The 27,794-nt window shown below is 47.3% G+C and overlaps 2 protein-coding genes across 3 annotated transcripts in view; both read left to right on the forward strand.

Annotated features, from left to right (window-relative positions):
• Window positions 1-426: 426 nt before the first annotated feature.
• Window positions 427-5,448, forward strand: cfap53 (cilia and flagella associated protein 53; the record flags this gene model as incomplete). Its single annotated transcript, XM_084572004.1, has 8 exons — window positions 427-492; window positions 1,267-1,496; window positions 1,575-1,748; window positions 2,557-2,860; window positions 2,945-3,163; window positions 3,551-3,767; window positions 4,930-5,032; window positions 5,118-5,448. The coding sequence occupies 8 exons, from the start codon at window positions 427-429 to the stop codon at window positions 5,380-5,382; spliced, it is 1,578 nt and encodes a 525-aa protein (XP_084428130.1). The 3' UTR covers window positions 5,383-5,448.
• A 625-nt stretch (window positions 5,449-6,073) lies between these two features.
• myo5b (myosin VB) overlaps window positions 6,074-27,794 on the forward strand; it is a 30,170-nt gene continuing 8,449 nt past the window's right edge. The window contains exons 1-22 of one of the 2 annotated variants that reach the window (XM_084572791.1): window positions 6,074-6,131; window positions 12,923-13,033; window positions 13,142-13,313; window positions 15,135-15,279; window positions 15,509-15,665; window positions 15,760-15,903; window positions 16,038-16,119; window positions 16,594-16,701; window positions 17,360-17,469; window positions 17,589-17,854; window positions 17,989-18,070; window positions 18,151-18,291; window positions 20,066-20,188; window positions 20,264-20,347; window positions 20,498-20,632; window positions 21,733-21,830; window positions 22,309-22,395; window positions 25,285-25,396; window positions 25,826-26,037; window positions 26,116-26,272; window positions 26,381-26,620; window positions 26,706-26,942. In XM_084572791.1, coding sequence (XP_084428917.1) covers window positions 6,102-6,131; window positions 12,923-13,033; window positions 13,142-13,313; window positions 15,135-15,279; window positions 15,509-15,665; window positions 15,760-15,903; window positions 16,038-16,119; window positions 16,594-16,701; window positions 17,360-17,469; window positions 17,589-17,854; window positions 17,989-18,070; window positions 18,151-18,291; window positions 20,066-20,188; window positions 20,264-20,347; window positions 20,498-20,632; window positions 21,733-21,830; window positions 22,309-22,395; window positions 25,285-25,396; window positions 25,826-26,037; window positions 26,116-26,272; window positions 26,381-26,620; window positions 26,706-26,942 — 3,033 coding nt within the window. In that variant the 5' untranslated portion in view covers window positions 6,074-6,101. Of the gene's footprint in view, window positions 6,132-7,220; window positions 7,599-12,922; window positions 13,034-13,141; window positions 13,314-15,134; window positions 15,280-15,508; window positions 15,666-15,759; window positions 15,904-16,037; window positions 16,120-16,593; window positions 16,702-17,359; window positions 17,470-17,588; window positions 17,855-17,988; window positions 18,071-18,150; window positions 18,292-20,065; window positions 20,189-20,263; window positions 20,348-20,497; window positions 20,633-21,732; window positions 21,831-22,308; window positions 22,396-25,284; window positions 25,397-25,825; window positions 26,038-26,115; window positions 26,273-26,380; window positions 26,621-26,705; window positions 26,943-27,794 lie in introns of those variants that run through there. The other variant, XM_084572792.1, reaches the window with a different exon arrangement.

The raw sequence follows: 27,794 nt of genomic DNA on the forward strand, positions 1-27,794 counted from the left end.
GTCCTGGTTTTGTCCACTAGGTGTCACCATGGTGACATGAACCTGTTGAGTCTCAGTTGTTTTAACTCTTTTTATTCCTGATAAACAACAACACAGATTAAATGAACCAGAACCAGAACTGAACTGTTCCGACAGAGACTCGTTCATTTGAGACTGAACATCATATTTGTTTATTTATTTATTTATTTGTTTCATCCATCAGTCCCAGAATAAAACTTTAATCTGCTCCGTTACCGTTTAGGATTTACGTCCGGCCTGTTTGTTTTTGATGAACGGACCGTAACCGGAGCCACGTGGACGTGTGACGTATGACGCAGAGCCGTTTCCTCCGTGACGCCGTTTGTTTGTCGTTGCCATGACAACAGTGTTCTCGATTGTGTTTTAACGACAGTTTATAAACAGAAAGATCTGAAGAAGAGAAACGACATGAAGATGAGTCAGAGGAGAGAACCGAGAGAGAACCGAGGCCCCACGCCGCACTCAGTGGCTCTGGTGAGACTAGTACTACTACTACTATTACTACAGTACTATAGCACTACTACTACAATACTACAGTACTATAGTACTACTACTACTATTACTACAGTACTATAGCACTACTACTACTATTACTACAATACTATAGTACTACTGCTACTATTACTACAGTAGGCCTACTATAGTACTACTGATACAATACTACAGTACTATAGTACTACTACTTCTGTTACTACGGTACATTACTCTGTCACAAGAGAAGAAATATTTCACTTTGGAGTACTTTCAGTACTTTAAGCACTTCAGTTTAAAGTACTTCTCAGAGCAGCTCCTTCATCTCAAAGTAAATAAAGTATAAAAGTAAATATTACTGTGAGTGAGAGAGAAAGACGTCTGAGCTGAGTCTGTGGTTCTATGGTCCTATGGGTCTGTGGGTCTGTGGTCCTATGGTTCTGTGGATCTGTGGTTCTATGGTTCTATGGTCCTGTGGGTCTGTGGTCCTATGGTTCTATGGTCCTATGGGTCTGTGGTTCTGTGGTTCTGTGGGTCTTTGGTCCTATGGTTCTATGGTCCTATGGGTCTGTGGTTCTATGGTTCTATGGGTCTGTGGTTCTATGGTTCTATGGGTCTGTGGTTCAGTGGTTCTGTGGTTCTATGGGTCTGTGGTCCTATGGTCCTATGGTTCTATGGTCCTATGGGTCTGTGGTTCTGTGGTTCTGTGGTTCTATGGCTCTATGGGTCTGTGGTTCTGTGACCCTGTGGTTCTATGGTTCTGGTTCTGTTGAGCAGAGAGCCAGGTGTCCTGCATCCCGTCCAGCGGACCATCTGATCCTGCAGAGGCAGAAGGAGGACGCGTCCAGAGACCAGGTTCTGGACTTGACCCGGTTCCAGAAGAACTGTGACATCCAGACGTCGTGGCTGAAGAGCTCCGAGCGACGCTTCCTGAGAGGAGACGTCCAGAGACGAGTCCAGGAGGTTCTGACCCGACACCAGTCTGACACCGAGCAGAGGAGATGCAGGTCAGAGCCCTGACCCCCAGTGACCTCTGACCCCACCTGTAATCAGATTACTGCAGTTACTCTCCATCCTCTCCTCAGACTCAAGGAGCTGCTGGAGGAGGAGGAGCAGCAGCTGCTGCAGGAGCTGGAGGAGACGAAGGAGACGACGGTGGAGAGACAGAACAAGATGAAGGAGAAAGTCAGAATCCTGAGAGAGAGAAGAGAGAGAGAACGACAGCAGCTGGTGGAGGAGAAGATGGATCAGCTGTTCAGGTTCAGTCACATGACCTCCACATGACCAGACTCATATCTAGTCCCTGGTCCTGGTCCTGGTTTTGATCTTGGTTCTGGTCCTGGTCCTGGTCCTGGTCCTGGTCCTGGTCCTGGTTCTGGCCCTGGTCCTGGCCCTGGTCCTGGTTTTGATCCTGGTCCTGGTCCAGGTCCTGGTCCTGGTCCTGGTCCTGGTCCTGGTCCTGGTTTTGATCCTGGTCCTGGTCCTGGTCCTGGTTTTGATCCTGGTCCAGGTCCTGGTTTTGAACTTGGCTCTGGTCCTGGTCCTGGTCCTGGTCCTTTTCCTGGTTTTGATCCTGGTTCTGGTCCTGGTCCTGGTTTTGATCCTGGTCCTGGTCCTGGTCCTGGTCTTGATCCTGGTCCTGGTCCTGGTCCTGGTCCTGGTTCTGGTCCCGGTCCTGGTCTTGATCCTGGTCCTGGTCCTGGTCCTGGTTTTGATTCTGGTCCTGGTCCTGGTTTTGATCCTGGTCCTGGTCCTGGTCCTGGTCTTGATCCTGGTCCTGGTCCTGGTCCTGATCCTGGTTTTGATCCTGGTTTTGATCCTGGTTCTGGTCCTGGTCCTGGTCCTGGTCCTGGTTTTGATCCTGGTCCTGGTTTTGATCCTGGTCCTGGTCCTGGTCCTGGTCTTGATCCTGGTCCTGGTCCTGGTCCTGGTCCTGGTCCTGGTCCTGGTCCCGGTCCTGGTCCTGATCCTGGTCCTGGTCCTGGTCCTGGTCCTGGTTCTGGTCCTGGTCTTGATCCTGGTCCTGGTCCTGGTCCTGGTCCTGATCCTGGCTCTGGTTCTGTGCAGGGATCAGTGTGAGGAGCTGCGCAGCGTCCAGATGCGGAGGCGGGAGCAGCAGGTGTGTCGGGAGCGAGGAGCTCAGGTGAAGAGTCGGCAGGAGCAGCGGCGGCTGCAGCAGCAGGAGAAGCAGCTGTTTGAGGAGCTGTGGGAGGCTGACCGGAGATCCAAGGAGGAGCAGGAGATGCTGAGGGCCCAGAGGCAGCGGCAGAGAAACCAGGAGCAGCAGGAGGTCCTGAGGAGTCAGATGGAGGCAGCAGAGCAGAAGAAGCAGCAGCAGAGGGAGCTGAGAGAGGAGGAGGCCCGACTCCTGGTCTGCTCCTCACACAATCACTCCAACTTCTCCTCCAACCACTCCACGGCTCCTCCTCATGTCTTCTTCTCTCTCCTCCTCCAGGACCAGCAGCAGCAGATGCAGCTCCTCCAGGAGCAGCGGCAGCAGCAGCAGAAGGTCCAGGCTCAGCTGAGCCGCCGCCGGCAGCTGGATCAGGATCTCCGTCTGAAGATGAGACGTCTGGGCCGAGATCAGCGGGACGAGCTGCAGCTGGACATGAGTGTCCTGCAGCAGATACTGAGACAAAAGACGGACGAGAGACAGGAAGCAGCTCAGAGGAAGGTGAACATGCCCGAACACAACAGAGCTGATGAACCTGCAGCTACAGACCAGCAGGAGGCGGCAGAGAGCTGCACTCTGATCCCCAGACTGACCCTGAACGCCACACGGACTCCAGCATTAAATACTAAAATCAGGACTGGACCTGCTGCTGTGTGTCCGTGATGCGTTCAGGGGCAGCTGACGTGTTGTGTGATGCGTTCAGGTGCAGCTGACGAGTTGTGTGATGCGTTCAGGTGCAGCTGACGTGTTGTGTGATGCGTTCAGGTGCAGCTGACGCGTTGTTTGATGCGTTAAGGTGCAGCTGAAGTGTTGTGTGATGCGTTCAGGTGCAGCTGACTGTTGTGTGATGTGTTCAGGTGCAGCTGACGCATTGTGTGATGCATTCAGGTGCAGTGGCGTGAAGAGCAGCAGCGGTACCGTCAGTATTTGTCCGAGGAGCTGCAGAGGCAGCAGAGGGAGGAGGAGGAGACGGAGCAGCTGCTGGAGGAGAAGCTGAAGGAGACGTGGACGAGGAGGGAGGAGCAAAGCCAGCGGCAGAGGGACGCCAGAAACCTCCTGATGAACCAAGTGATGGAAACACGTCGTCTGCAGATCCAACACAAACGTGAGCCACTGACACACCAGCTCAACATGAGGGTCAGGACCCATAGAGGGTCGCCCCATGAGCCTGAGGGGTCACAGATGTTTAGTCTTCAGTTTAGAAAGTGGATGATCACAAGTGATCTGGAATCAGTTGATCTATGTGTTGTTGTTCTATGTGTTGTTCTATGTGTTGTTGTTCTATGTGTTGTTCAATATGTTGTTGTTCTATGTGTTGTTCTATGTGTTGTTGTTCTATGTGTTGTTCAATGTGTTGTTGTTCTATGTGTTGTTCTATGTGTTGTTCTATATGTTGTGGTTCTATGTGTTGTTCTATGTGTTGTTGTTCTATGTGTTGTTGTTCTATGTGTTGTTCAATGTGTTGTTGTTCTATGTGTTGTTCTATGTGTTGTTCTATATGTTGTTGTTCTATGTGTTGTTCTATGTGCTGTTGTTCTATGTGTTGTTCTATGTGCTGTTGTTCTATGTGCTGTTGTTCTATGTGTTGTTGTTCTATGTGCTGTTCTATGTGCTGTTCTATGTATTGTTGTTCTATGTGCTGTTGTTCTATGTGTTGTTGTTCTATGTGCTGTTCTATGTGCTGTTCTATGTATTGTTGTTCTATGTGCTGTTCTATGTGCTGTTGTTCTATGTATTGTTCTTCTATGTATTGTTGTTCTATGTGTTGTTCTATGTATTGTTGTCCTATGTGCTGTTGTTCTATGTGTTGTTGTTCTATGTGCTGTTGTTCTATGTGTTGTTGTTCTATGTGCTGTTGTTCTATGTGTTGTTCTATGTGCTGTTGTTCTATGTGCTGTTGTTCTATGTGTTGTTGTTCTATGTGCTGTTCTATGTGCTGTTCTATGTGCTGTTGTTCTATGTGTTGTTGTTCTATGTGCTGTTCTATGTGCTGTTCTATGTATTGTTGTTCTATGTGCTGTTCTATGTGCTGTTGTTCTATGTGCTGTTGTTCTATGTATTGTTCTTCTATGTATTGTTGTTCTATGTGTTGTTCTATGTATTGTTGTCCTATGTGCTGTTGTTCTATGTATTGTTGTCCTATGTGCTGTTGTTCTATGTGTTGTTGTTCTATGTGCTGTTGTTCTATGTGTTGTTCTATGTATTGTTGTCCTATGTGCTGTTGTTCTATGTGTTGTTGTTCTATGTGCTGTTGTTCTATGTTCCAGTTGAGCTGAACCATCAGAAACAAGCTGAGCTTCAGAAGGAGAGAGAGGAGCTGAGGACAGCGATGGAGGAGACGAAGCTGAAGGACGAGGAGGACAGAAGACGGTAAACATCACTTCAGTTTGTTCCCTTATGTCTCTAACATGTGTCTTCACGTCTCTAACGTGCGTCTCTGTGTCCGTCCCCGCAGCCTGAAGCAGGACGTCCAGGTGTACCAGGCCGACCTCCAGGCCCAGATCCAGCAGCGGCAGCAGCTCGTCAGGGACCAGAAGGCCGAGGGTCTCAGGGAGATCCAGGAGGCCCAGGTCCTGCAGCAGCGCTACGAGCAGAGGAAGGACCTGGTCCTGTCTAGACCTGAATCCAACTGCACCGGCCTCCACCCCGTCAGGGCGGTCCAGGGCAGTCAAGGGCGGCCCAGGGCGGTCCAGGTCTCTAGGACGCCTGAGACAGACTGAGTGACTCAGTGGTTGACTCATGTTGACTGAGGGAGAGGGAGGAGGGACATTAGAAACAAATAAAGACAAATAAAGACACAGATCCACGACCTGTTCACTGAGCTCATCATTAATGAAGAGGTTGATCTCATGACATGTTTAAAGGATGGAAACACTGAACCAGTCTCTGATCAGACCAGGTTCTTAATAAAGGCTTCGTTAATATTAATGATGCTGTTTGTAGACGTCTGGAATAAACTTTATTAAGTCATGACTGTGAGAGTCTGGGAGTCCGAGTCCTGCTGAGTCCTGGTGAGTCCTGCTGAGTCCTGCTGAGACCTGGTGAGTCCTGGTGAGTCCTGCTGAGACCTGACGAGTCCTGGTGAGTCCTACTGAGTCCTGCTGAGTCCTGCTGAGACCTGGTGAGTCCTGATGAGTCCTCCTGAGTCCTGCTGAGTCCTAGTGAGTCCTGCTGAGACCTGACGAGTCCTGGTGAGTCCTACTGAGTCCTGCTGAGACCTGGTGAGACCTGGTGAGTCCTGCTGAGTCCTGCTGAGTCCTAGTGAGTCCTGCTGAGTCCTGGCTAAGCCTGGTGAAGCTGCTGTGGGTGAAGCTGCTGTGGGTGGAGCTGCTGTGGTTCATTCCAGCAGAGGGAGCGGTTTGGGAGTGAAACAATTACCTGGATAACAGCTGCTCAGTCAGGTATGAAGAATGAGATCAGCTGGAAATCAGAGATCAGGATGGAGGAACATTATTACCCCTACTCTAAGGTACTCTTCATTACTACTACTCTAAGGTACTATTCATTAGTACTACTCTAAGGTACTATTCATTAGTACTACTCTAAGGTACTATTCATTAGTACTACTCTAAGGTACTATTCATTACTACTACTCTAAGGTACTATTCATTAGTACTACTCTAAGGTACTCTTCATTACTACTACTCTAAGGTACTATTCATTAGTACTACTCTAAGGTACTATTCATTACTACTACTCTAAGGTACTATTCATTAGTACTACTCTAAGGTACTCTTCATTACTACTACTCTAAGGTACTCTTCATTAGTACTACTCTAAGGTACTCTTCATTAGTACTACTCTAAGGTACTCTTCATTAGTACTACTCTAAGGTACTCTTCATTACTACTACTCTAAGGTACTCTTCATAAGGTACTCTTCATTACTACTACTCTAAGGTACTCTTCATTACTACTACTCTAAGGTACTATTCATTAGTACTACTCTAAGGTACTCTTCATTAGTACTACTCTAAGGTACTCTTCATTAGTACTACTCTAAGGTACTCTTCATTACTACTACTCTAAGGTACTCTTCATTAGTACTACTCTACTCTAAAGTAAATCTGACATTAAACCTGAAAGACGCTCTAAACAGATGCAGGAGTTATTTTCTGAGCTGGTCTTTGTTTGATTGTTTATTTATTTATTTGACTTTTATTTTTGTCAGTTGGCTGGTCTTTGTGTATTTAATGTATTTTAGTGTATTTTTGTGTATTTCTGTGTGTCTTGCTACCAGTGTGTTTGTCTCTGACAGTTTAACCTGACGTTTTGTTGGAGGCAGTAGTTGTAGCGTGACAGACTACATTTCCCATAATGCACCCGGGTGTTGTCTGCTCTCTGAGGTGTGTTCAGAGTCTGTGCTCCCAGTGTGTAGATGAGTTTGTGTAGTTTGTGTCAAAGAGTTGAACAAAGATAGAGTCTGAGTCTGTTAATTAATGTCTTCATCCATTCATTCATTCATTAGTTATTATCAGACTTTATTATTTCCTCTGAACAATAAAAACATCAGAAACATTTAAACATGGATCAGGAGTCGTGTGTGTGTGTGTGTGTGTGTGTGTGTGTGTGTGTGTGTGTGTGTGTGTGTGTGTGTGTGTGTGTGTCTTGGGAAGCAGCCAATCAGCGTCCAGAGAAAACACGGCTGTCAGGAAGAACCGGCCTCCTTCCACCTGCGGATCCTTCGCTCTTTTCTTTCCGGGCTTGTGGATCGATCTCTGGGCTCCGGAGCCGCTCTAGCTCCGCTGTGTGTGTTTGATTTTAACCGGAGGAAAACACCTGCCGCCGGGGGAGGAGGAGGCTCAGACTCCGCCCCGGGACCGAGGCTCCGCCGAACAAAGTAACCGAAACTCCTGCGGGCGTTTCGGATGGATCGTTAACGGAAGCGGCGGAGAGAGTGATCGGTCAGGATGTCTGTGAACGAGCTCTACACCAAGGTGAGTCACACCTGGAAGTCTACCTGCCCGACCAACAGCCACCTCTCAGCGGACAGGCCCGCGCTCACCTGCGGGAGCTCAGGTGGTTGGAGCCGGGGCTGACTCACCTGTCGGAGCCGCTGAGGTGTGGAGGAGCAGGTTAGAGGTGATTCAGCTTAAAACCAACAGATTCTGAACGGACTCTGGTTCCTGGTGGTTTGAACTGATCACTGATCGATCCTGGTCATTGATTGGTTCATGGATCAGAGAAACTAAACCGGATTCATTGGTTCATCAGAGTCACACTGACTCTGATCTCCCTCCAGAGTCTGATCCATCATCTAATGACTGGAACCTAAACCTAACTAACAAAGATCTGAGGAGCAGGCAGGCTGTTCAGGTGCATGATGGGAAATGCAGGTCCAGTGTTTGGACTGAGAGTTGAGAATGAGCTGATCAGCTGATTATTGATTGATATGTTTAATCTGTCAAACATGAAACAGACTCAGACCTGAGGAGCTGATTCCAGTTCAGATTAGTTTCTAGTTTAGTTTGGTTCTCAGCTCCAAGACCAGAATCTTTTAAAAGGCTCTCATTACTAATGAACAGACATCACTGATTCATGTGATCATTTCTACTAGTGGTTGAATGAATGAGTTCAACTCCTCTTCCTCAGATCAGCCCTGTTGAGTAGGTGGTCTTTAATGTGACCCAGGACTCATTGTGTGTTCACACTACCAAAGGAAGGAGGTCACATGTGTCCCAGACCAGCTCCACATGTGGACTGACACCAGATCAGTGTTCACACCTGGACCTGTTTAACCTGGACTCTAGAGACCAGATCAGTGTTCACACCTGGACTCTAACCTGGACAGGTGTAATCAGATTACGGAGGACAGGTGTTGGTGTAGAACCTGTGACTCACGGTCGTCTGGATCTGAACGCCTCCAGACGTCTGTGTCGTTGTGTCTCCACAGTAGAAACCACAGGAACTAATCCGTTAACGAGCAGCTGATGAAATGAAGGCGTTGTTCTGGATCTCCTCTGTTCTAAAGGTGGAACGTGGATGGACAGATGTTTTTCAGATGAAGGTTCTGGTTCTGGGAGAAAACTAAAGCAGAGGATCCAGGTGAGATTCTCATTGGTCAGGTTGTTAAATGATCATGAATCCATCGGCTCAACACAGACACAGACCTGCAGCTGATGTTCTCAGGGATTAATTATAGAACCAGAACCAGAACCAGAACCAGAGGCGTTAAAGGTACAGAACCAATCAGATCAGATGATCAGCTGATTGAAGCTCCTCCTCCTGGTGCTATGACATGAACCCGTTGCTGATCCGACCATTGACGGTTATTAATGGGCTGACAGACAGCACGGTGTCGTCATGGCAACGTATCCTGAGTCTGCTCCACATATTAATCAGATTAATCAGCAGCTGTTGATTATGTCTGGAGGCCGAGCTCATAATCCTCCTCAGTGTCTTTATCAAAGCCACTTACAGCTGACCGACTGATTCATGGTCATGGTTGTGTCTGTTGTGTTGTGTTGTGTTGTGTTGTGTTGTGTTGTTTGGGCTTCACAACTTGTAGAAGGTTAAAAGGTGTTCTGAAGGTAAAGGTTAAGGATGTATTATATAAAGGAAGGTCCTCACAGAGATAGAAACATGTGAGTGTTTGGGTGCAGTGGGGTGGGGGGGTTTAGGGGTGGTGTGGGGGGGTCCATCTGCTCAGACATCAGTGACCAAACAGACGCTGGTCCTCACATGTATATGAACATACGGTGAATGTATGTGAGGAGATACTGAGGTAGAACATGTCCAACATACTAGAGTGTTTACATACGCTTAAAAGTTTTAGGGTCCTTCAGGATTGTTTACATTTCTTCTTAAAATAACTCAGAACATCCTGAAAGTAAATGAAGAACCCAATGGACACATGAAACAGAACCATTAGACTAAAGTTTGCCAATATTACATATCATGTCCTCCTTGTCTCCAGTATCTGCTGTGACCTCCTTGTAACTAAGGGCGTATTCACACCAGGAAGGTCCGTTAGTTCACTTGCTTTGGTCCGGACCAATTTTTTTTTTCTTTTTTTTTTTTTAGTGCGGTTCGCTTTCACACTGTGATTAATTGCAACCGGACCAGAATTTATAAACAAAAACACATGTGCTAAGGTCGTTCAGCCATTGGCTGGTAAACGTATAGGCGGGGTAAAGAAGGAAGCCAAATGTCCCACGTAAATAGGCTACAATGGAGACTTTGCGTACTGTAGGTCTACTTGTTATTATGCTAGCAATATGGTTTATAAACTTACAGCTTGTGCTCGAGCGTCAAGACCGTTTGATGCAACATGAGTTTAACCATATCATGCTCGTTATTTTGCAACGGCTCATCTCTACCTACCTGCGTTTGTTTGCTTCACGTGTCTCTCTGTTGTGTGTGTCACTGGGCTATCCTACATTTCTTGAGCAGAACCAATCAGACGTGCTCAGTGATCAATCAGCTGATTTATTGGCTGAGGGTCTCAGTGACGGGACGTCCCTCAGTGACGGGACGTCCCTCTGATATCAGAAACCTTTGCTCTCGGCGTCCTGTGGCTCCTCTGAGCTGCTGCTGGGATCAAAGTTCCCGTCCAGGTGAACTTCCTGTGGGACACACCCAGAGTTCACCCTGGGGCTTACGTCAGTGGGCGGGGCCTCGCTGCAGCTCACCTGGAAACCTGAGACTGACGCGTTCCTGACGTGTTCAGCTAACAATACGACTGATCTGCTCGTCTCTGAAACCTGTACAACCAGACGGCCAGACAAAGCACCACGCTAGCTCTAGGATTAGCGTTAGCATGCTAATGTGGGCGTGAGGTTAAATGAATATGTGGTTGATGGTTCAGCTGACTAAGGATGTGTCAGTTTAACTGTTTACTCCTCACAGTTTCAATCAGCTGTTGCTTCATGATCAGCTGATTGAGCCTCTCCTCAGGCCCCTCCCCCACCCAAACATTCCTGTGTTCACAGAGCGTGTTGTTATCAGCATGTGGGTCCAGTCTGTCGTGGAACAGAGACGTCGTCGTGTTTGAGAGTTAAACCCTGTTCAGACTTGGTCTTAGGGTGAAGGCTGGGGTCAGGGGTCAGGGTCAGGGTCAGGGGTCAGGGGTCAGGGTCAGGGTCAGGGAATGCATTGTATCGGTGGAAGGTCCTCACAGAGATAGAAACACCCGTCTGTGTCTGTGTCCTCATTACTGCTCCACATGCAGACGACATGCTGCTCTGTGATTGGCTGCCACATCTCAGTGTCCCAGATAAACAGGAGGTCATGTGATCACACAGGCCTCCTCTGATTGGCTGCTCTACCACAGCTTTCTTTTCAGTAATATTTCAGACCTCAGATAAGAGTTTGACCTTAGACCCTTCAGAGTTTTTATTGTGTGAAGTTTGATTTTCAGGAGAAAACGTAAAAAGCTTCAAAATAATAATTATTAGTTAAAATAAAACATGAGTTAGACATTTAAAAACAAATCATTTCAGCTTTTTTTTACTATTTTTACTCAAATCAATGAATCAGTTATAAAATTTTCTTTCCTGTCGACTGATTAAAATTAGAAGGATGGAAAAACCTCCACCTCTTTGACCGTTGGAGTCTTAGTCACAAAGAAACGCCGCTCTGAGCTTCAGGATGAAGGAGGTTCTTCATCATCTTCAGTCAGATTATCTGTGTGAATATTAAAGTCATACAGGAAGTGTTTGGTCCTCCTCAGGTCAGAGTTCATGTTTGTGACTTCCTGCCTGCAGGTCAATGATCAGCTTCACGTCCAAAGTCTGTTCACCGTTAATGTTTGTCTCACTTTATATGAGGACACGTTCTTTTTAATCAAAGCCGTCGTCTGCTCTTGTTCTTGGTCATAAACATCTTCTTTCTGGTGAGTTCGGGCCATGTGACCTGTGGTGGTTCCCAGCTCTCACAGGGAAACTGGATGTAAATGACTTTCTGGTTTCAGGGCAGAGAATTTGCATCAAAGCAAAGAAGTGACGTGTTTCTCTTCAGGTGAATCAGATGAGTTTAGTATTAAAGAGTCAGAGTGATGATCCTGAGGGAGGGAGACGTTACAGCGTCAGCTGAGGATCAGGGGTCTGGTGGTTACACAACATTTCTTCTTAAAAATTGATCCTGAAAGTAGATGAAGAACCCAATAACAACATGAAACAGAACCATTAGACTAAAGTGAGCCAATATTACATATCATGTCCTCCTTGTCTCCAGTATCTGCTGTGACCTCCTTGTCACTAAATGTTTCTGGTAACAGATGATCAGTGGTCTACAGCAGCTTGGAGGAATTTTAGCCCATTCCTCAGAACAGAACCACTTCAGTTCTGAGATGTTGGTGGGTTTCCTCGCATCAACTGCTTGCTTAAGGTCCTTCCACAACATTTCTATTGGATTAAGGTCAGGACTTTGACTTGGCCGTTCCTAAACATTCATCTTGTTCTTCTTTAACCGTTCTTTTGTAGAACCACTTGTGTTCTTGGTTCTCGTCGTCTTGCTGCATGACCCAGTTTCTCTTCACATTCAGCTCATGGACAGATGTCCTGACATTTTCTTTTAGAGTTCACTGGTAGAATTCAGAATTCATTGGTCCATCAATGAGGACAAGCCGTCCTGGTCCAGATGCAGCAGAACAGGCCCAAACCAGGACATTAGCACCCCCATGTTTGATGGAGGGATGAGGTTCTGATGCTGGAATGATGCAGTGTTGTTTCATCTCATTTAAACCAAACTATTCTACTTTGGTCTCATCTGTCCACTAAACATTGTCCCAGTAGTCTTCTGTCTTGTCCACATGATGTTTAGAACTTTAGCTGGACAGAGAGACACTTGATTGACCCCACTGAATGAACAGAGGCTAACCGTGCTAGCATGCTAGCTGATAGACACCAGCTGGAGCTGTGATGAAACGGTGGAACTGAAGCTGGTTCTGGTTCTCAATCCCGTCTGTTCTCTGATGACTGTGTCCAGTGTGAAGAAGCATTAACTGTCCACCAGAGGACTTGTGCTGCTTGTTAAATGATCTGGTCTGAGTCTGACGGACTGACCTCGTGGAGCTCTGTCTATCAGTTAATGACGAAACCTTTCATCTGCAGATAACACTTCTAGTAATCACTGCAGCCTGAAATCAGAGGACATCAGCTGGAGGTTGTCCTCTGTGTGCAGTGATCGTAGAGACGATGACATCCTGAACCTCGACCACAGGAAGCTGCTGTACAGATGTGGATCAGTGTTTGTAGTCGTTGTGTTCAGTGTCAGTGTGACTGATCAGACTGATCACTAAACAGACAGTGATGTGTTTCAGTTCACCAGGGTCTGGATCCCCGACCCAGACGAGGTGTGGAAGGCTGCAGAGATCACCAGAGACTACAAGGAAGGAGAGCCAGTCCTTCACCTGCGCCTGGAGGATGAGACGGTACCCAGACACTAACACTCTGTCCATCATGTGTTCACTCATCATGTGTTCATTCATCATGTGTTCACTCATCATGTGTTCATCATGTGTTGATTCTCTCTGCCTCAGCCTCTGGAATACCCCATTGGTCCCAAAACAAACCCCCTCCCGTTCCTGCGTAACCCCGACATCCTGGTGGGGGAGAACGACCTCACGGCCCTCAGTTACCTCCATGAACCGGCCGTCCTGCACAACCTGCGAGTTCGATTCCTGGAGTCCAACCACATCTACACCTACTGTGGTACATGCTAGCATTCATGTAGCCATCAACATGCTAACACTGCTGTAGCCGTCAACATGCTAACACTCCTGTAGCCGTCAACATGCTAACACTCATGTAGCCGTCAACATGCTAACACTCCTGTAGCCGTCAACATGCTAGCATTCATGTAGCCGTCAACATGCTAACACTCCTGTAGCTGTTAACATGCTAGCATTCATGTAGCCGTCAACATGCTAGCATTCATGTAGCCGTCAACATGCTAACACTCCTGTAGCCGTCAACATGCTAACACTCCTGTAGCCGTCAACATGCTAACACTCCTGTAGCCGTCAACATGCTAGCATTCATGTAGCCGTCAACATGCTAACACTCCTGTAGCCGTCAACATGCTAGCATTCATGTAGCCGTTAACATGCTAGCATTCATGTAGCCGTCAACATGCTAACACTCCTGTAGCTGTTAACATGCTAGCATTCATGTAGCCGTCAACATGCTAACACTCCTGTAGCCGTCAACATGCTAACACTCCTGTAGCCGTCAACATGCTAGCATTCATGTAGCCGTCAACATGCTAACACTCCTGTAGCCGTCAACATGCTAGCATTCATGTAGCCGTTAACATGCTAGCATTCATGTAGCCGTCAACATGCTAACACTCCTGTAGCTGTTAACATGCTGGCATTCATGTAGCCGTGAACATGCTAGCATTCATGTAGCCGTCAACAGGCTAACACTCCTGTAGCCGTCAACATGCTAGCATTCATGTAGCCGTCAACATGCTAGCATTCATGTAGCCGTCAACATGCTAGCATTCATGTAGCCGTCAACATGCTAACACTCCTGTAGCTGTCAACATGCTAGCATTCATGTAGCTGTTAACATGCTAGCATTCATGTAGCTGTCATCATGCTAGCATTCATGTAGCTGTCAACATGCTAGCATTCATGTAGCCGTCAACATGCTAGCATTCATGTAGCCGTTAACATGCTAGCATTCATGTAGCCGTTAACATGCTAGCATTCATGTAGCTGTTAACATGCTAGCATTCATGTAGCCATCAACATGCTAACACTGTGTAGCTGTCTTTCTTTTACTTAACTTTTCATATATTTATGTGTGATGCGGTGTGTTTAGGAGGTCATGTATGACATCAGGTATGACGTCATGCTGAGGTCATGTGTGATGTCATGCTATGGTCATGTGTGACATCATGTATGACATCATGTTGAGGTCATGTGTGATGTCATGCTATGGTCATGTGTGACATCATGTGTGACATCATGTTGAGGTCATGTGTGACGTCATGTGATTCTGATTCTGATGTATGACATCGTGCTGAGGTCATGTGTGACATCATGTATGACATCATGCTGAGGTCACGTGTGACATCATGTATGACATCATGTGATTCTGATTCTGATGTATGACATCGTGCTGAGGTCATGTGTGACATCATGTGTGACATCATGCTGAGGTCATGTATGACATCACGCTATGGTCATGTGTGACATCATGTATGACATCATGCTGAGGTCATGTGTGACGTCATGCTATGGTCATGTGTGACATCATGTGATTCTGATTCTGATGTATGACATCATGCTGAGGTCATGTGTGACATCATGTATGACATCATGCTGAGGTCATGTGTGACATCATGTATGACATCATGCTGAGGTCATGTGTGACATCATGTATGACATCGTGCTGAGGTCATGTGTGACATCATGTATGACATCATGCTGAGGTCATGTGTGACATCATGTATGACATCATGCTGAGGTCATGTGTGACATCATGTATGACATCGTGCTGAGGTCATGTGTGTGCGTGTCTCAGGGATCGTGCTGGTCGCCATCAACCCGTACGAGCAGCTGCACATCTACGGCGAGGAGGTGATCAACGCCTACAGCGGTCAGAACATGGGCGACATGGACCCTCACATATTCGCTGTGGCTGAGGAGGCTTATAAGCAGATGGCCAGGTAGAGCCACACCTGTTCATAGCTGACGTCACGCCTGCAGCTCTACATACATGTCAGATATCCAGTCACTGAAGTATTTAGACTGAACAAAGTCCAAATGTCTGAGAGAACCTTAAGGGAATGCATTTTAATTCATCTTATTATTATTGTTGAGACTTTAGTCCTGACACAGTTCATCCATCAGGTGACACACAGCAATTAACTCTTCTTCTTCTGTGGTGCCCGGTAGAGATGAGAGGAATCAGTCCATCATCGTGAGCGGAGAATCAGGAGCAGGAAAAACCGTCTCCGCTAAATACGCCATGCGTTACTTCGCCACGGTGGGGGGCTCAGCCAACGACACCAGCGTGGAGGAGAAAGTCCTGGCCTCCAGCCCCATCATGGAGGTTAGCTTAGCTTAGCTTAGCTTTACAACTGTATCTGAAGAACGTGTCCACTCTTACCCGTCCTCTGTCCATCCTGTCGTCTTTTTTCCTTCAGGCCATTGGAAACGCTAAAACCACTCGAAACGACAACAGCAGTCGCTTTGGGAAGTACATCCAGATCGGCTTCAGTCGACACTACCACATCATCGGAGCCAACATGAGGACGTACCTGCTGGAGAAGTCCCGCGTGGTTTTCCAGGTGAGTTGGACAGGTGGGACTGGTGGGACTGGTGGGACGGGTGGGACAGGTGGGACAGGTGGGACGGGTGGGACGGTCTGTGTTTGGTCTGGTGGATTCTTGTGTCTGAGGTCTTGTCTGTGTTTGTGTCTCAGGCGGAGGACGAGAGGAACTATCACATCTTCTATCAGCTGTGTGCCTCGGCCAGTCTACCAGAGTTCAAAGACCTCAGCCTCAGTGAGTCCAGTATTAAATGTCAGAGTGACACACGGTTATAAACTCAAACAGCTGAAGAATTACTGGTGACAAATAAAAACCTTTGTGTTTACAGAGTTAACCATAAATCCAGGGCTGGTGTAACATTAACACTCTCCTACTTCTATTCTTTAATAAATAAGGAACATGATCCTCCAGTAGAAGAGAAGTTGAGAACCTCAGATGTCTCCAGACTAGAAACAAGTAGATTCATATGAATTCAATAGAAAGAGTTGAGTCAGTCTGAGTAGTTGATCTGGTCTGATAATAAAACAATGAACTACATTTGGTCTTTATCTGTTTTTATTACGTTCACAGATGAAAAGGAGAAGAACCTGTTGTTCATCATTTTAATCATTAACTTAATGAGAAGTTGTAAAAGTTTCTGAATCAAACATTTAAAGAGTCTGAAACACAAACACAGTTAATGAAGTCTTGATGCTGTGTTGGTATCAGGCAGCGCCGAGGATTTCACCTACACCTCTTTAGGAGAGAACATCTTCATCGAGGGCGTGAACGACGCTGAGGACTTTAAGAAGACCAGAGAGGCCTTCACGCTGCTGGGTGAGGAACCAGGGAACAGGGAACTCTGAAGGTTCTCAGTTCATCCAGGTCACAGTTGATCTGAAAAACACAAACATGAAACTACCTCATCTTGTTGTGTTTGTAGAAGACGTTTCCTCCAAGTGTTCAGCTCTAAATGTCTGCTGGAGAGTTACCTGATAATGATCTGATACTCACCTGGACCTGGAGGAACCTGTTCTGATGGATGTCGTGGTTCTCTGATGATCCAGACACTCGGTCGTTATCGGACTCTAGTCATGTGACCTTCAGTCATTTAGAGCTGAACACTTTGAGGAAACGTCTACAAACACAACGAGTTTGGATCAGATAACAGGAATACTAACTTCTGTTTTACAGCCGCACCCTCTACTGTCAGTGGTAGAAAATCTGTGGCCTGTGGCCCAGATGTGGACCTCCACAGATAATGTATCTGGACACAGATGTAGTTTAGGTAGAAATGTGAAACAAGGACACAAGTTTGATCGTATGGTTCAGAACCACAGACTGTAGAACCGAGATGGCCGACGTCTCTCCACCTCCTCCCGTTGGTCAAACTGAGGCCAGACTGTAGAGGAGTTGCCATGGCGTCCACTGGTCTTACAGACCATGATGTGGACATTTAAACTTCAGGTGCTGATGTTTGTCGTTTCCTCTGCAGGGATCAAAGAGAGCAGCCAGAGCAGCATCTTTAAAATCGTGGCGTCCATCCTTCATCTGGGAAACATCGAGATCTGCTCGGAGAGAGATGGGGACTCCTGCCATGTCTCAGTACGTCTCTGATGTCTCTGACTTCTGTCTCTGCTGATGTCTTTGTCTCTGACTTCTGTCCCTGCTGACGTCTTTGTCTCTGACTTCTGTCCCTGCTGACGTCTTTGTCTCTGTTGCAGAGGGACGACCCCCATCTGGGACACTTCTGCAGACTGCTGGGGGTGGAGATGCAGCAGATGGAGCACTGGCTCTGCCATAGGAAGCTGGTGACGGCGTCAGAGACGTACGTCAAGAACATGTCCCTCAAACAGGCGTCCAACGCCAGGGACGCACTCGCCAAACACGTCTACGCCCGAATGTTTGACTGGATCGTGGAACACATCAACAAAGCCCTGCACACGTCCTCCAAGCAGCACTCCTTCATCGGGGTCCTGGACATCTACGGGTAGATGTCCACACTGTCCTCTGTCCATGCTGTCCTCTGTCTCTAATCCACTGTCTCTGTCTCTGGTCCAGTCTCTGTCCTCTGTCTATATTCTCTGTCCTCTGTCTCTGATGTCTCTGTGTGACTGTCCTCAGGTTTGAGACCTTCGAGGTCAACAGTTTCGAGCAGTTCTGCATCAACTACGCCAACGAGAAGCTGCAGCAGCAGTTCAATTCTGTGAGTTCTCTGACTTCATGGAGGACGACCTGTCCCTCTGTGTCTCCTGTGGACACTAACGTCTCTGTCTGTCCCCTCAGCATGTCTTCAAGTTGGAGCAGGAGGAATACATGAAGGAGCAGATCCCCTGGACGCTGATCGACTTCTACGACAACCAGCCCTGCATCGACCTGATCGAGGCCCGGCTCGGCATCCTGGACCTGCTGGACGAAGAGTGTAAGGTAGGGCCATGATTCACCCTGTCACCTGTCATTCACCCTGTCACCAGTCATTCACCCTGCCACTAGTTCATCCTATCACCAGTGATTCATCCTGTCACCAGTGATTCACCCTGTCACTAGTTCATCCTATCACCAGTGATTCATCCTGTCACCAGTCATTCACCCTGTCACTAGTTCATCCTATCACCAGTCATTCACCCTGTCACCAGTCATTCACCCTGTCACTAGTTCATCCTATCACCAGTGATTCATCCTATCACCAGTGATTCATCCTGTCACCAGTGATTCACCCTGTCACTAGTTCACCCTGTCACCAGTCATTCACCCTGTCACCAGTCATTCATCCTGTCACCAGTCATTCATCCTGTCACCAGTGATTCACCCTGTCACTAGTTCATCCTATCACCAGCGATTCATCCTGTCACCAGTCATTCACCCTGTCACTAGTTCACCCTGTCACCAGCGATTCACCCTGTCACTAGTGATTCACCCTGTCACCAGTTCATCCTGTCACCAGTCATTCATCCCGTCACCAGTCATTCACCCTGTCACCAGTGATTCATCCTGTCACCAGTGATTCACCCTGTCACTAGTTCATCCTATCACCAGTGATTCATCCTGTCACCAGTCATTCACCCTGTCACTAGTTCATCCTATCACCAGTGATTCATCCTGTCACCAGTGATTCACCCTGTCACTAGTTCATCCTATCACCAGTGATTCATCCTGTCACCAGTCATTCACCCTGTCACTAGTTCACCCTGTCACAGTCATTCATCCCGTCACCAGTCATTCACCCTGTCACCAGTCATTCATCCTGTCACCAGTGATTCACCCTGTCACTAGTTCATCCTATCACCAGTGATTCATCCTGTCACCAGTGATTCACCCTGTCACTAGTTCATCCTATCACCAGTCATTCACCCTGTCACCAGTCATTCACCCTGTCACTAGTTCACCCTGTCACCAGTCATTCATCCTGTCACCAGTCATTCACCCTGTCACTAGTTCATCCTGTCACCAGTGATTCATCCTGTCACCAGTGATTCACCCTGTCACTAGTTCATCCTGTCACCAGTCATTCACCCTGTCACCAGTCATTCACCCTGTGACCAGTCATTCACCCTGTCACCAGTGATTCATCCTGTCACTAGTTCACCCTGTCACCAGTCATTCACCCTGTCACCAGTGATTCATCCTGTCACTAGTTCATCCTGTCACCAGTCATTCACCCTGTCACTAGTTCACCCTGTCACCAGTGATTCATCCTGTCACTAGTTCACCCTGTCACCAGTGATTCACCCTGTCACTAGTTCACCCTGTAACCAGTCATTCACCCTGTCACTAGTTCATTCCGTCACCAGTCATTCACCCTGTCACCAGTGATTCACCCTGTGACCAGTCATTCACCCTGTGACCAGTTCATCCTGTCACCAGTTCATCCTGTCACCAGTGATTCATCCTGTCACCAGTCATTCACCCTGTGACCAGTTCATCCTGTCACCAGTTCATCCTGTCACCAGTCATTCATCCTGTCACCAGTCATTCACCCTGTGACCAGTTCATCCTGTCACCAGTTCATCCTGTCACCAGTCATTCATCCTGTCACCAGTCATTCACCCTGTGACCAGTTCATCCTGTCACCAGTCATTCATCCTGTCACCAGTCATTCACCCTGTGACCAGTTCATCCTGTCACCAGTTCATCCTGTCATGCTAAGCTAACATTAGTATCCCATGAACATCCTCCTGACTTTAACGTCTCTGTGTCTCAGGTTCCAAAGGGGACGGATCAGAACTGGGCCCAGAAGCTCTACAAGCAGAACTCCAGCAGCGCTCACTTCCAGAAACCTCGAATGTCCAACACGTCCTTTGTCATCGTCCACTTCGCTGATAAGGTGAGACTCTTCTTTAAAGAAGAACCAGAGACTAGAACCTTTAAACGGTTCTTGACTGACGGATTGTCTCCACAGGTCGAGTATCAGTGTGAAGGATTTCTGGAGAAGAACAGAGACACCGTCTACGAAGAGCAAATCAACATCTTGAAGGCTAGCCAGGTAGGAACCAGAACCAGACAAAGAACTAGAGACACAACCAGTACCAGATCTAGAGAAAGAGACTGCATCAGAGCAGTCACATGATTCTGGATATGACAAGACTTGGGGGGTTCTTAGAAGAACCCGTTTCATTGCCTGGTTCTGCTCCAGTTTCAGCTCGTCGCTGATCTGTTCCACGAGAAGGATGACGTGCCGTCCTCCAAGTCGGCCAGAGTGAACGTCCGATCAGCGAAGTCAGTTCCTAAAGCTCCCAACAAAGAACACAGGAAGACTGTTGGACTCCAGGTCAGTTCCCCACTTGGTGCTGCAGCCGTCAGTGTTCTTGGTGTTGGTTCATTGGTTTCTGTCTGGTTCTCCTGTGGTTCTGTCTGGTTCTCATTTGTTTCTGTCTGGTTCCCATGTGTTTCTATCTGGTTCTCCTGTGGTTCTGTCTGGTTTTCATTTATTTCTGTCTGGTTCTCATTTGTTTCTGTCTGGTTCTCCTGTGGTTCTGTCTGGTCCTCATTCGTTTCTGTCTGCTTCTCCTGTGGTTCTGTCTGGTTCTCATTTGTTGCTGTCTGGTTCCCATGTGGTTCTATCTGGTTCTCCTGTGGTTCTGTCTGGTTTTCATTTATTTCTGTCTGGTTCTCATTTGTTTCTGTCTGGTTCTCCTGTGGTTCTGTCTGGTCCTCATTCGTTTCTGTCTGGTTCTCCTGTGGTTCTGTCTGGTTCTCCAGTGGTTCTGTCTGGTTTTCCTGTGGTTCTATCTGGTTCTCATTTGTTTCTGTCTAGTTCTCATTCGTTTCTGTCTGGTTCTCCTGTGGTTCTGTCTGGTTCTCATGTGGTTCTATCTGGTTCTCCTGTGTTTCTGTCTGGTTTTCATTTCTTTCTGTCTGGTTCTCATTTGTTTCTGTTTGGTTCTTATGTCTTTCTGTCTGGTCCTCATTCGTTTCTGTCTGGTTCTCCTGTGGTTCTGTCTGGTCCTAATTGGTTTCTGTCTGCTTCTCCTGTGGTTCTGTCTGGTTCTCATTTGTTGCTGTCTGGTTCCCATGTGGTTCTATCTGGTTCTCCTGTGGTTCTGTCTGGTCCTCATTCGTTTCTGTCTGGTTCTCCTGTGGTTCTGTCTGGTACTCCAGTGGTTCTGTCTGGTTTTCCTGTGGTTCTATCTGGTTCTCATTTGTTTCTGTCTAGTTCTCATTCATTTCTGTCTGGTTCTCCTGTGGTTCTGTCTGGTTCCCATGTGGTTCTATCTGGTTCTCCTGTGTTTCTGTCTGGTTTTCATTTCTTTCTGTCTGGTTCTCATTTGTTTCTGTTTGGTTCTTATGTCTTTCTGTCTGGATCTCATTCGGTTCTGTCTGGTTCTCCTGTGGCTCTGTCCGTTTCTCATTGGTTTCTGTCTGGTTCAGTTCCGCAGTTCTCTCCATCTTCTCATGGAGACCCTGAACGCTACGACTCCTCACTACGTCCGCTGCATCAAACCCAACGATGAGAAGGAGGCGTTCTCGTGAGTCCTTTTGTTCCGTCATCATTTAACATTAGACTTTAAATTATCAGTTGGTGTTTGAAACTATACTGGACACGGCTAACAGCTCAGATTGAGAACGTAGAGATCACACAGAACATACATAACATGTGGAACATGCAGCACTTGCAGAACACAGAACATACAGATCGTATGGAACACAGAACATACAGATCTTACAGAATTTGCGACACATGCAGAATAGAGAACTTATAACATACAGCTCATGCAGAACGTGTAGAACGTGTACCGTGGTGCAGCTGGTAGAGCCTGGAGGGGGCTGGTAGTTTCAGAGCCGGGGTAATGAAGTTAGTTCCTGGTCACATGTCGAAGTCTCAGCTGACTCAGTCGGAGTCCTGATGTCGTCCCGGAGGCTGAGGTGGGACGAGGCTGCGGTTCCACGTTAAAATGTTTCTAACCCGTCGCTGATCGGCTTCTAACCGACGTCCTGTCGTTGCAGGTTTGACTCGAGGCGAGCGGTGCAGCAGCTCCGGGCTTGTGGAGTCCTGGAGACCATCCGGATCAGCGCCGCCGGATACCCGTCCAGGTGAGTCTCAGCTTTCAGTCACGTCTCATCCTCATCATCTTCATCATCTTCATCCTCTTCATCCTTATCATCCTCATCATCGTCTTCATCCTCTGATAATCCTCATGTGTCAGCAGCTCCTAATAATCAGAGTCATGAGTGACACTCCCTGACTAGGCGTCCTGTCTCTGTGAGGACGTCCTCTGATCCTGATCAGTTCTGGGATTCAGACTCAGTAGAAATGGTCCAGTTCCAGTTTTTAGAATCCGTCAGAGCTGATGTTTTCTCTTCAGCGGGACGTCTGTCTCTGGGACTGAGAGGAACTTTAATGAGGAGTCAGTGACGACGGGTCAGCTGTTTTCATTTAGCAGTAGAGCTAGAGTCTGTCTGGTTTTATGAATCCGCTCTGCTTGAGTCAAGAGGACGATTCCTCCTGTTGTCTTCAGTCCTCAGAGTGACACATAAACTAAACTAAACATCTCTAGTTGTATCTGTATCAGTGTCAGGCTTCAGCCAACAATGATCTAATGTAGTTATTTCATTTAGATCTGTCTAAACTAAGACCACATCCCTGTAGAGTCTTTGACGCTAGCTTTGACGCTAGCCAGCCACCATTAAAACAGAAGAAGAAGAAGAACTAGTTTAGTCAGTAACTAGTGTAATGTGGATGTGTGGTGAGGTGGTAGTAGTTGATCATCTAAACAGAATCCATGGAGTCCACTCAGTCAAAGGCTGCACCCAAACAACAACAACAAACACTGAACGTTTAAAAGAAGAGAAAAGTTTCCTGGAGACAGCGTCAAGGAGAAACATCTTCCAGAGAGGGTTAGGGAGTTTATGGCAGCGTTGGATGACCAGAACATTTCTGGAGTAGAGAACACAAGGTACCAGCTACCCTCTCCACACTACATTAACTTTGACTGAAAGATTTATTGGACTGAATCCAGTCCACTCTAGGAGAAGACAAGGAAGACAAGGACAGACTTTAGGAAGCTACAGGAGACCAACTCTAGGAGAAGACAAGGAAGACAAGGACAGACTTTAGGAAGCTACAGGAGACCAACTCTAGGAGAAGACAAGGAAGACAAGGACAGACTTTAGGAAGACACAGGAGACCAACTCTAGGAGAAGACAAGGAAGACAAGGACAGACTTTAGGAAGCTACAGGAGACCAACTCTAGGAGAAGACAAGGAAGACAAGGACAGACTTTAGGAAGACACAGGAGACCAACTCTAGGAGAAGACAAGGAAGACAAGGACAGACTTTAGGAAGACACAGGAGACCAACTCTAGGAGAAGACAAGGAAGACAAGGACAGACTTTAGGAAGACACAGGAGACCAACTCTAGGAGAAGACAAGGAAGACAAGGACAGACTTTAGGAAGCTACAGGAGACCAACTCTAGGAGAAGACAAGGAAGACAAGGACAGACTTTAGGAAGACACAGGAGACCACCTCTAGGAGAAGACAAGGAAGACAAGGACAGACTTTAGGAAGCTACAGGAGACCAACTCTAGGAGAAGACAAGGAAGACAAGGACAGACTTTAGGAAGACACAGGAGACCAACTCTAGGAGAAGACAAGGAAGACAAGGACAGACTTTAGGAAGACACAGGAGACCAACTCTAGGAGAAGACAAGGAAGACAAGGACAGACTTTAGGAAGCTACAGGAGACCAACTCTAGGAGAAGACAAGGAAGACAAGGAAGACAAGGACAGACTTTAGGACGACACAGGAGACCAACTCTAGGAGAAGACAAGGAGGACAAGGACAGACTTTAGGACGACACAGGAGACCAACTCTAGGAGAAGACAAGGAGGACAAGGACAGACTTTAGGAAGACACAGGAGACCAACTCTAGGAGAAGACAAGGAGGACAAGGACAGACTTTAGGAAGACACAGGAGACCAACTCTAGGAGAAGACAAGGAAGACAAGGACAGACTTTAGGAAGACACAGGAGGCCAACTCTAGGAGAAGACAAGGAAGACAAGGACAGACTTTAGGAAGCTACAGGAGACCAACTCTAGGAGAAGACAAGGAAGACAAGGACAGACTTTAGGAAGACACAGGAGACCAACTCCAGGAGAAGACAACGAAGACAAGGACAGACTTTAGGACGCTACAGGAGACCAACTCTAGGAGAAGACGAGGAAGACAAGGACAGACTTTAGGAAGACACAGGAGACCAACTCTAGGAGAAGACAAGGAAGACAAGGACAGACTTTAGGAAGACACAGGAGACCAACTCTAGGAGAAGACAAGGAAGACAAGGACAGACTTTAGGAAGCTACAGGAGACCAACTCTAGGAGAAGACAAGGAAGACAAGGACAGACTTTAGGAAGACACAGGAGACCAACTCTAGGAGAAGACAAGGAAGACAAGGACAGACTTTAGGAAGCTACAGGAGACCACCTCTAGGAGAAGACAAGGAAGATAAGGACAGACTTTAGGACGCTACAGGAGACCAACTCTAGGAGAAGACAAGGAAGACAAGGACAGACTTTAGGAAGACACAGGAGACCAACTCTAGGAGAAGACAAGGAAGACAAGGACAGACTTTAGGAAGCTACAGGAGACCAACTCTAGGAGAAGACAAGGAAGACAAGGACAGACTTTAGGACGCTACAGGAGACCAACTCTAGGACATTTAGGACCAGATCAGGGGTTAAATAACTTGATAGTGACGTCCCTGTGATTTCATGAGAAGTTGTGACTTCACGCCAGAAGCTGAAACATGGTTCCCAGAACACCTGAGGGCTGATCAGGAACTGATCAGGGGTCACATCTAATCTATTCTCATCTCTGACCCCCATCTAGTGCTGACATGTAAACCAGGTGTGAACAGGTTTAACCCTGAGAAACCAGACCATTAACGCGTCTCCCTGCTGCTGCTGTTGTGTCTTCAGGTGGACGTACCCGGACTTCTTCAACAGGTACCGAGTTCTGATGAAGAAATCTGACATGACGTCAACCGACAAGAAGCTGGTTTGTAGAAACCTGCTGGAGACGCTCATAAAGGTAAAGAACCAACACCATCCTGGACTGAGTCTCTAATCCTCCTCTAATCAGACTGAGACAAACAAGGGTCCTTTAAAAAGTCTGGTTCTGTCTGATCAGCTGATTTTTATATTTATTCACATTGATATTAGTTTCTTATATATTACTAATCTGATCTAATGAAGCAGAACTGCATTAAGAAATGTAAAAAGAAAAAACAGAAATAAATAGATTTAGAGAAATAAAGCAAAGAGGGATTCATACTGAAATAACTAGATTTATAAATGACCCAATAAATAAATGAATGACACAAATAATGTTTTTAAACTGTGACGTACGTTGACATTTCTGTTTTCATTCTCTTTCTGTGTCTAAATTCATTCGTCCAGAACAAAGAACAGATAAAAACATTTCTAAATGAATCAATGACGCTGGATGATTTGTCTCCAGGACCCCGACATGTTCCAGTTCGGAAAGACCAAGATCTTCTTCCGGGCCGGACAGGTAGCGTACCTGGAGAAGCTGCGGGCCGATAAGTTCCGCTCGGCGTGCATCAAGATCCAGAAGACGGTGCGAGGATGGTTGCAGAGAGTCCGGTACCGCAAGATCCGCAAGATGGCCGTCACCCTGCAGAGATACGGCCGAGGGTTCATGGCCCGCAGGTTTGAATCCTTTCAGACCGGATCCTCTACATGTTCCCGCTGCTTCCTGCTCCTCTGAACCTGACTGTTCTCCTCCAGGTACGCAGAGTTCCTGCGTCGTACTCGAGCCGCCGTCATCTGCCAGAAACAGTACCGCATGGTGAGAGAGAGACGGGCCTATCAGAGGGTGAGGCGGGCCGTCGTCACCATCCAGGCCTTCGCCAGAGGAATGTTCACCCGCCGGATCTTCTGGGAGGTACCACAACACGCCAAGAACACGCCAAGAACACGCCAAGAACACTAGTTCTGGTACTGGTTCTGGTTCTAGTGAGGTCTGATGTCTATGCTGTTCCCTCCTCTCCAGTTCCTGCTGCACCACAAGGCCATGATCATCCAGAAGAGCGTCCGGGGCTGGCTGCAGAGGAAGAAGTTCAGACGGGCGCGTGACGCCGCCATCACCATCCAGTGTGCGTTCAGACGGCTTCGCGCCAAACGACAACTCAAACAGCTGAAGATCGAAGCTCGGTCCGCCGAGCACCTGAAGAAGCTCAACACGGGGATGGAGAACAAGATCGTCCAGCTGCAGAGGAAGATGGACGACCAGGTAGATCAGACAGAGACACTCACTTCACTTAAGCAATAACAAGAAGCATGATGCTAATGCTAATAATGCCAACTGTGTGTCTCAGTCCAAAGAGCTGCGTGCTCAGAACGAGCAGCTGCAGTCGGTCAACGTCAGTCTGGGCTCGGAGGTGAACAAGATGCAGAAGGAGCTGGAGCAGCTGCGCCGTCACCAGGGAGACGGAGATCAGCTGATGTCTCTGCAGGAGGAGGTGGAGAAGCTGAGGGAGGAGCTGCAGGAGGCGTACGCCCAGAGGAAGAGGCTGGAGGAGGAGCACAGCAACGAGAAGACGAGCCTCACACAGGTTGGACATGAAGTAGAGGTGGAATAAAGACGTCCATTATAGTCTGGGAACAAAGACTTTAATTCATCTACTTTCTTCATAAAAATAACAAAGACCCCAACCAATATATCAGACGAGAATGAGCCAATATTACATATCAGAGAGGAGCTCCTCTAGGATCCAATCAGAGTCCATGTGTTCAGAAGTGTTTCCATCAATGTAATGAGACTCAGGTGTGGTTCAGTTCCTGGTTTAGTTTCAATAAATCAGGGATTTGTCTCAGTCTGATCTTCACAACACATGTTTGTGGACAAAGGAGCTTTCTGAGGAGCTCAGAGGAAGAGTTGTTGTTGCTCATCAGGCTGGAAAAGGTTCCAGAACCATCTCTAAAGAGTTTGGAACCCACAAATAATCCACAGTCAGACAGATTGAAGACGACTGTTCCCCTCCACAGGAGTGGTCCACCAACAAAGATCACTCCATAATAGTCTGAGAGGTCCCAAAGGAACCCAGGGGAACTTCTAAGCAGCTAAAGGCCTCTCTCTCATTGGCTAATGTTAATGTTGAAGAAAATGTCAGGACAGCTGTCTGAATGTTAAGAAACGGCCAAGTCAAAGTCCTGACCTTAATCCAATAGAAATGTTGTGGAAGGACCTGAAGCAAGCAGTTGATGTGAGGAAACCCACCAACATCTCAGAACTGAAGTGGTTCTGTTCTGAGGAATGGGCTAAAATTCCTCCAAGCTGCTGTAGACCACTGATCAGCAGTTACCAGAAACATTTAGTTACAAGGAGGTCACAGCAGATACTGGACACAAGGAGGAACTGATATGTAATATTGGTTCATTTTCTGTTTAATATATTAAGCATCTCT

This window comes from Chelon labrosus, assembly GCF_963514085.1.
Source record: "Chelon labrosus genome assembly, chromosome: 22".
NCBI lineage: Eukaryota > Metazoa > Chordata > Actinopteri > Mugiliformes > Mugilidae > Chelon > Chelon labrosus.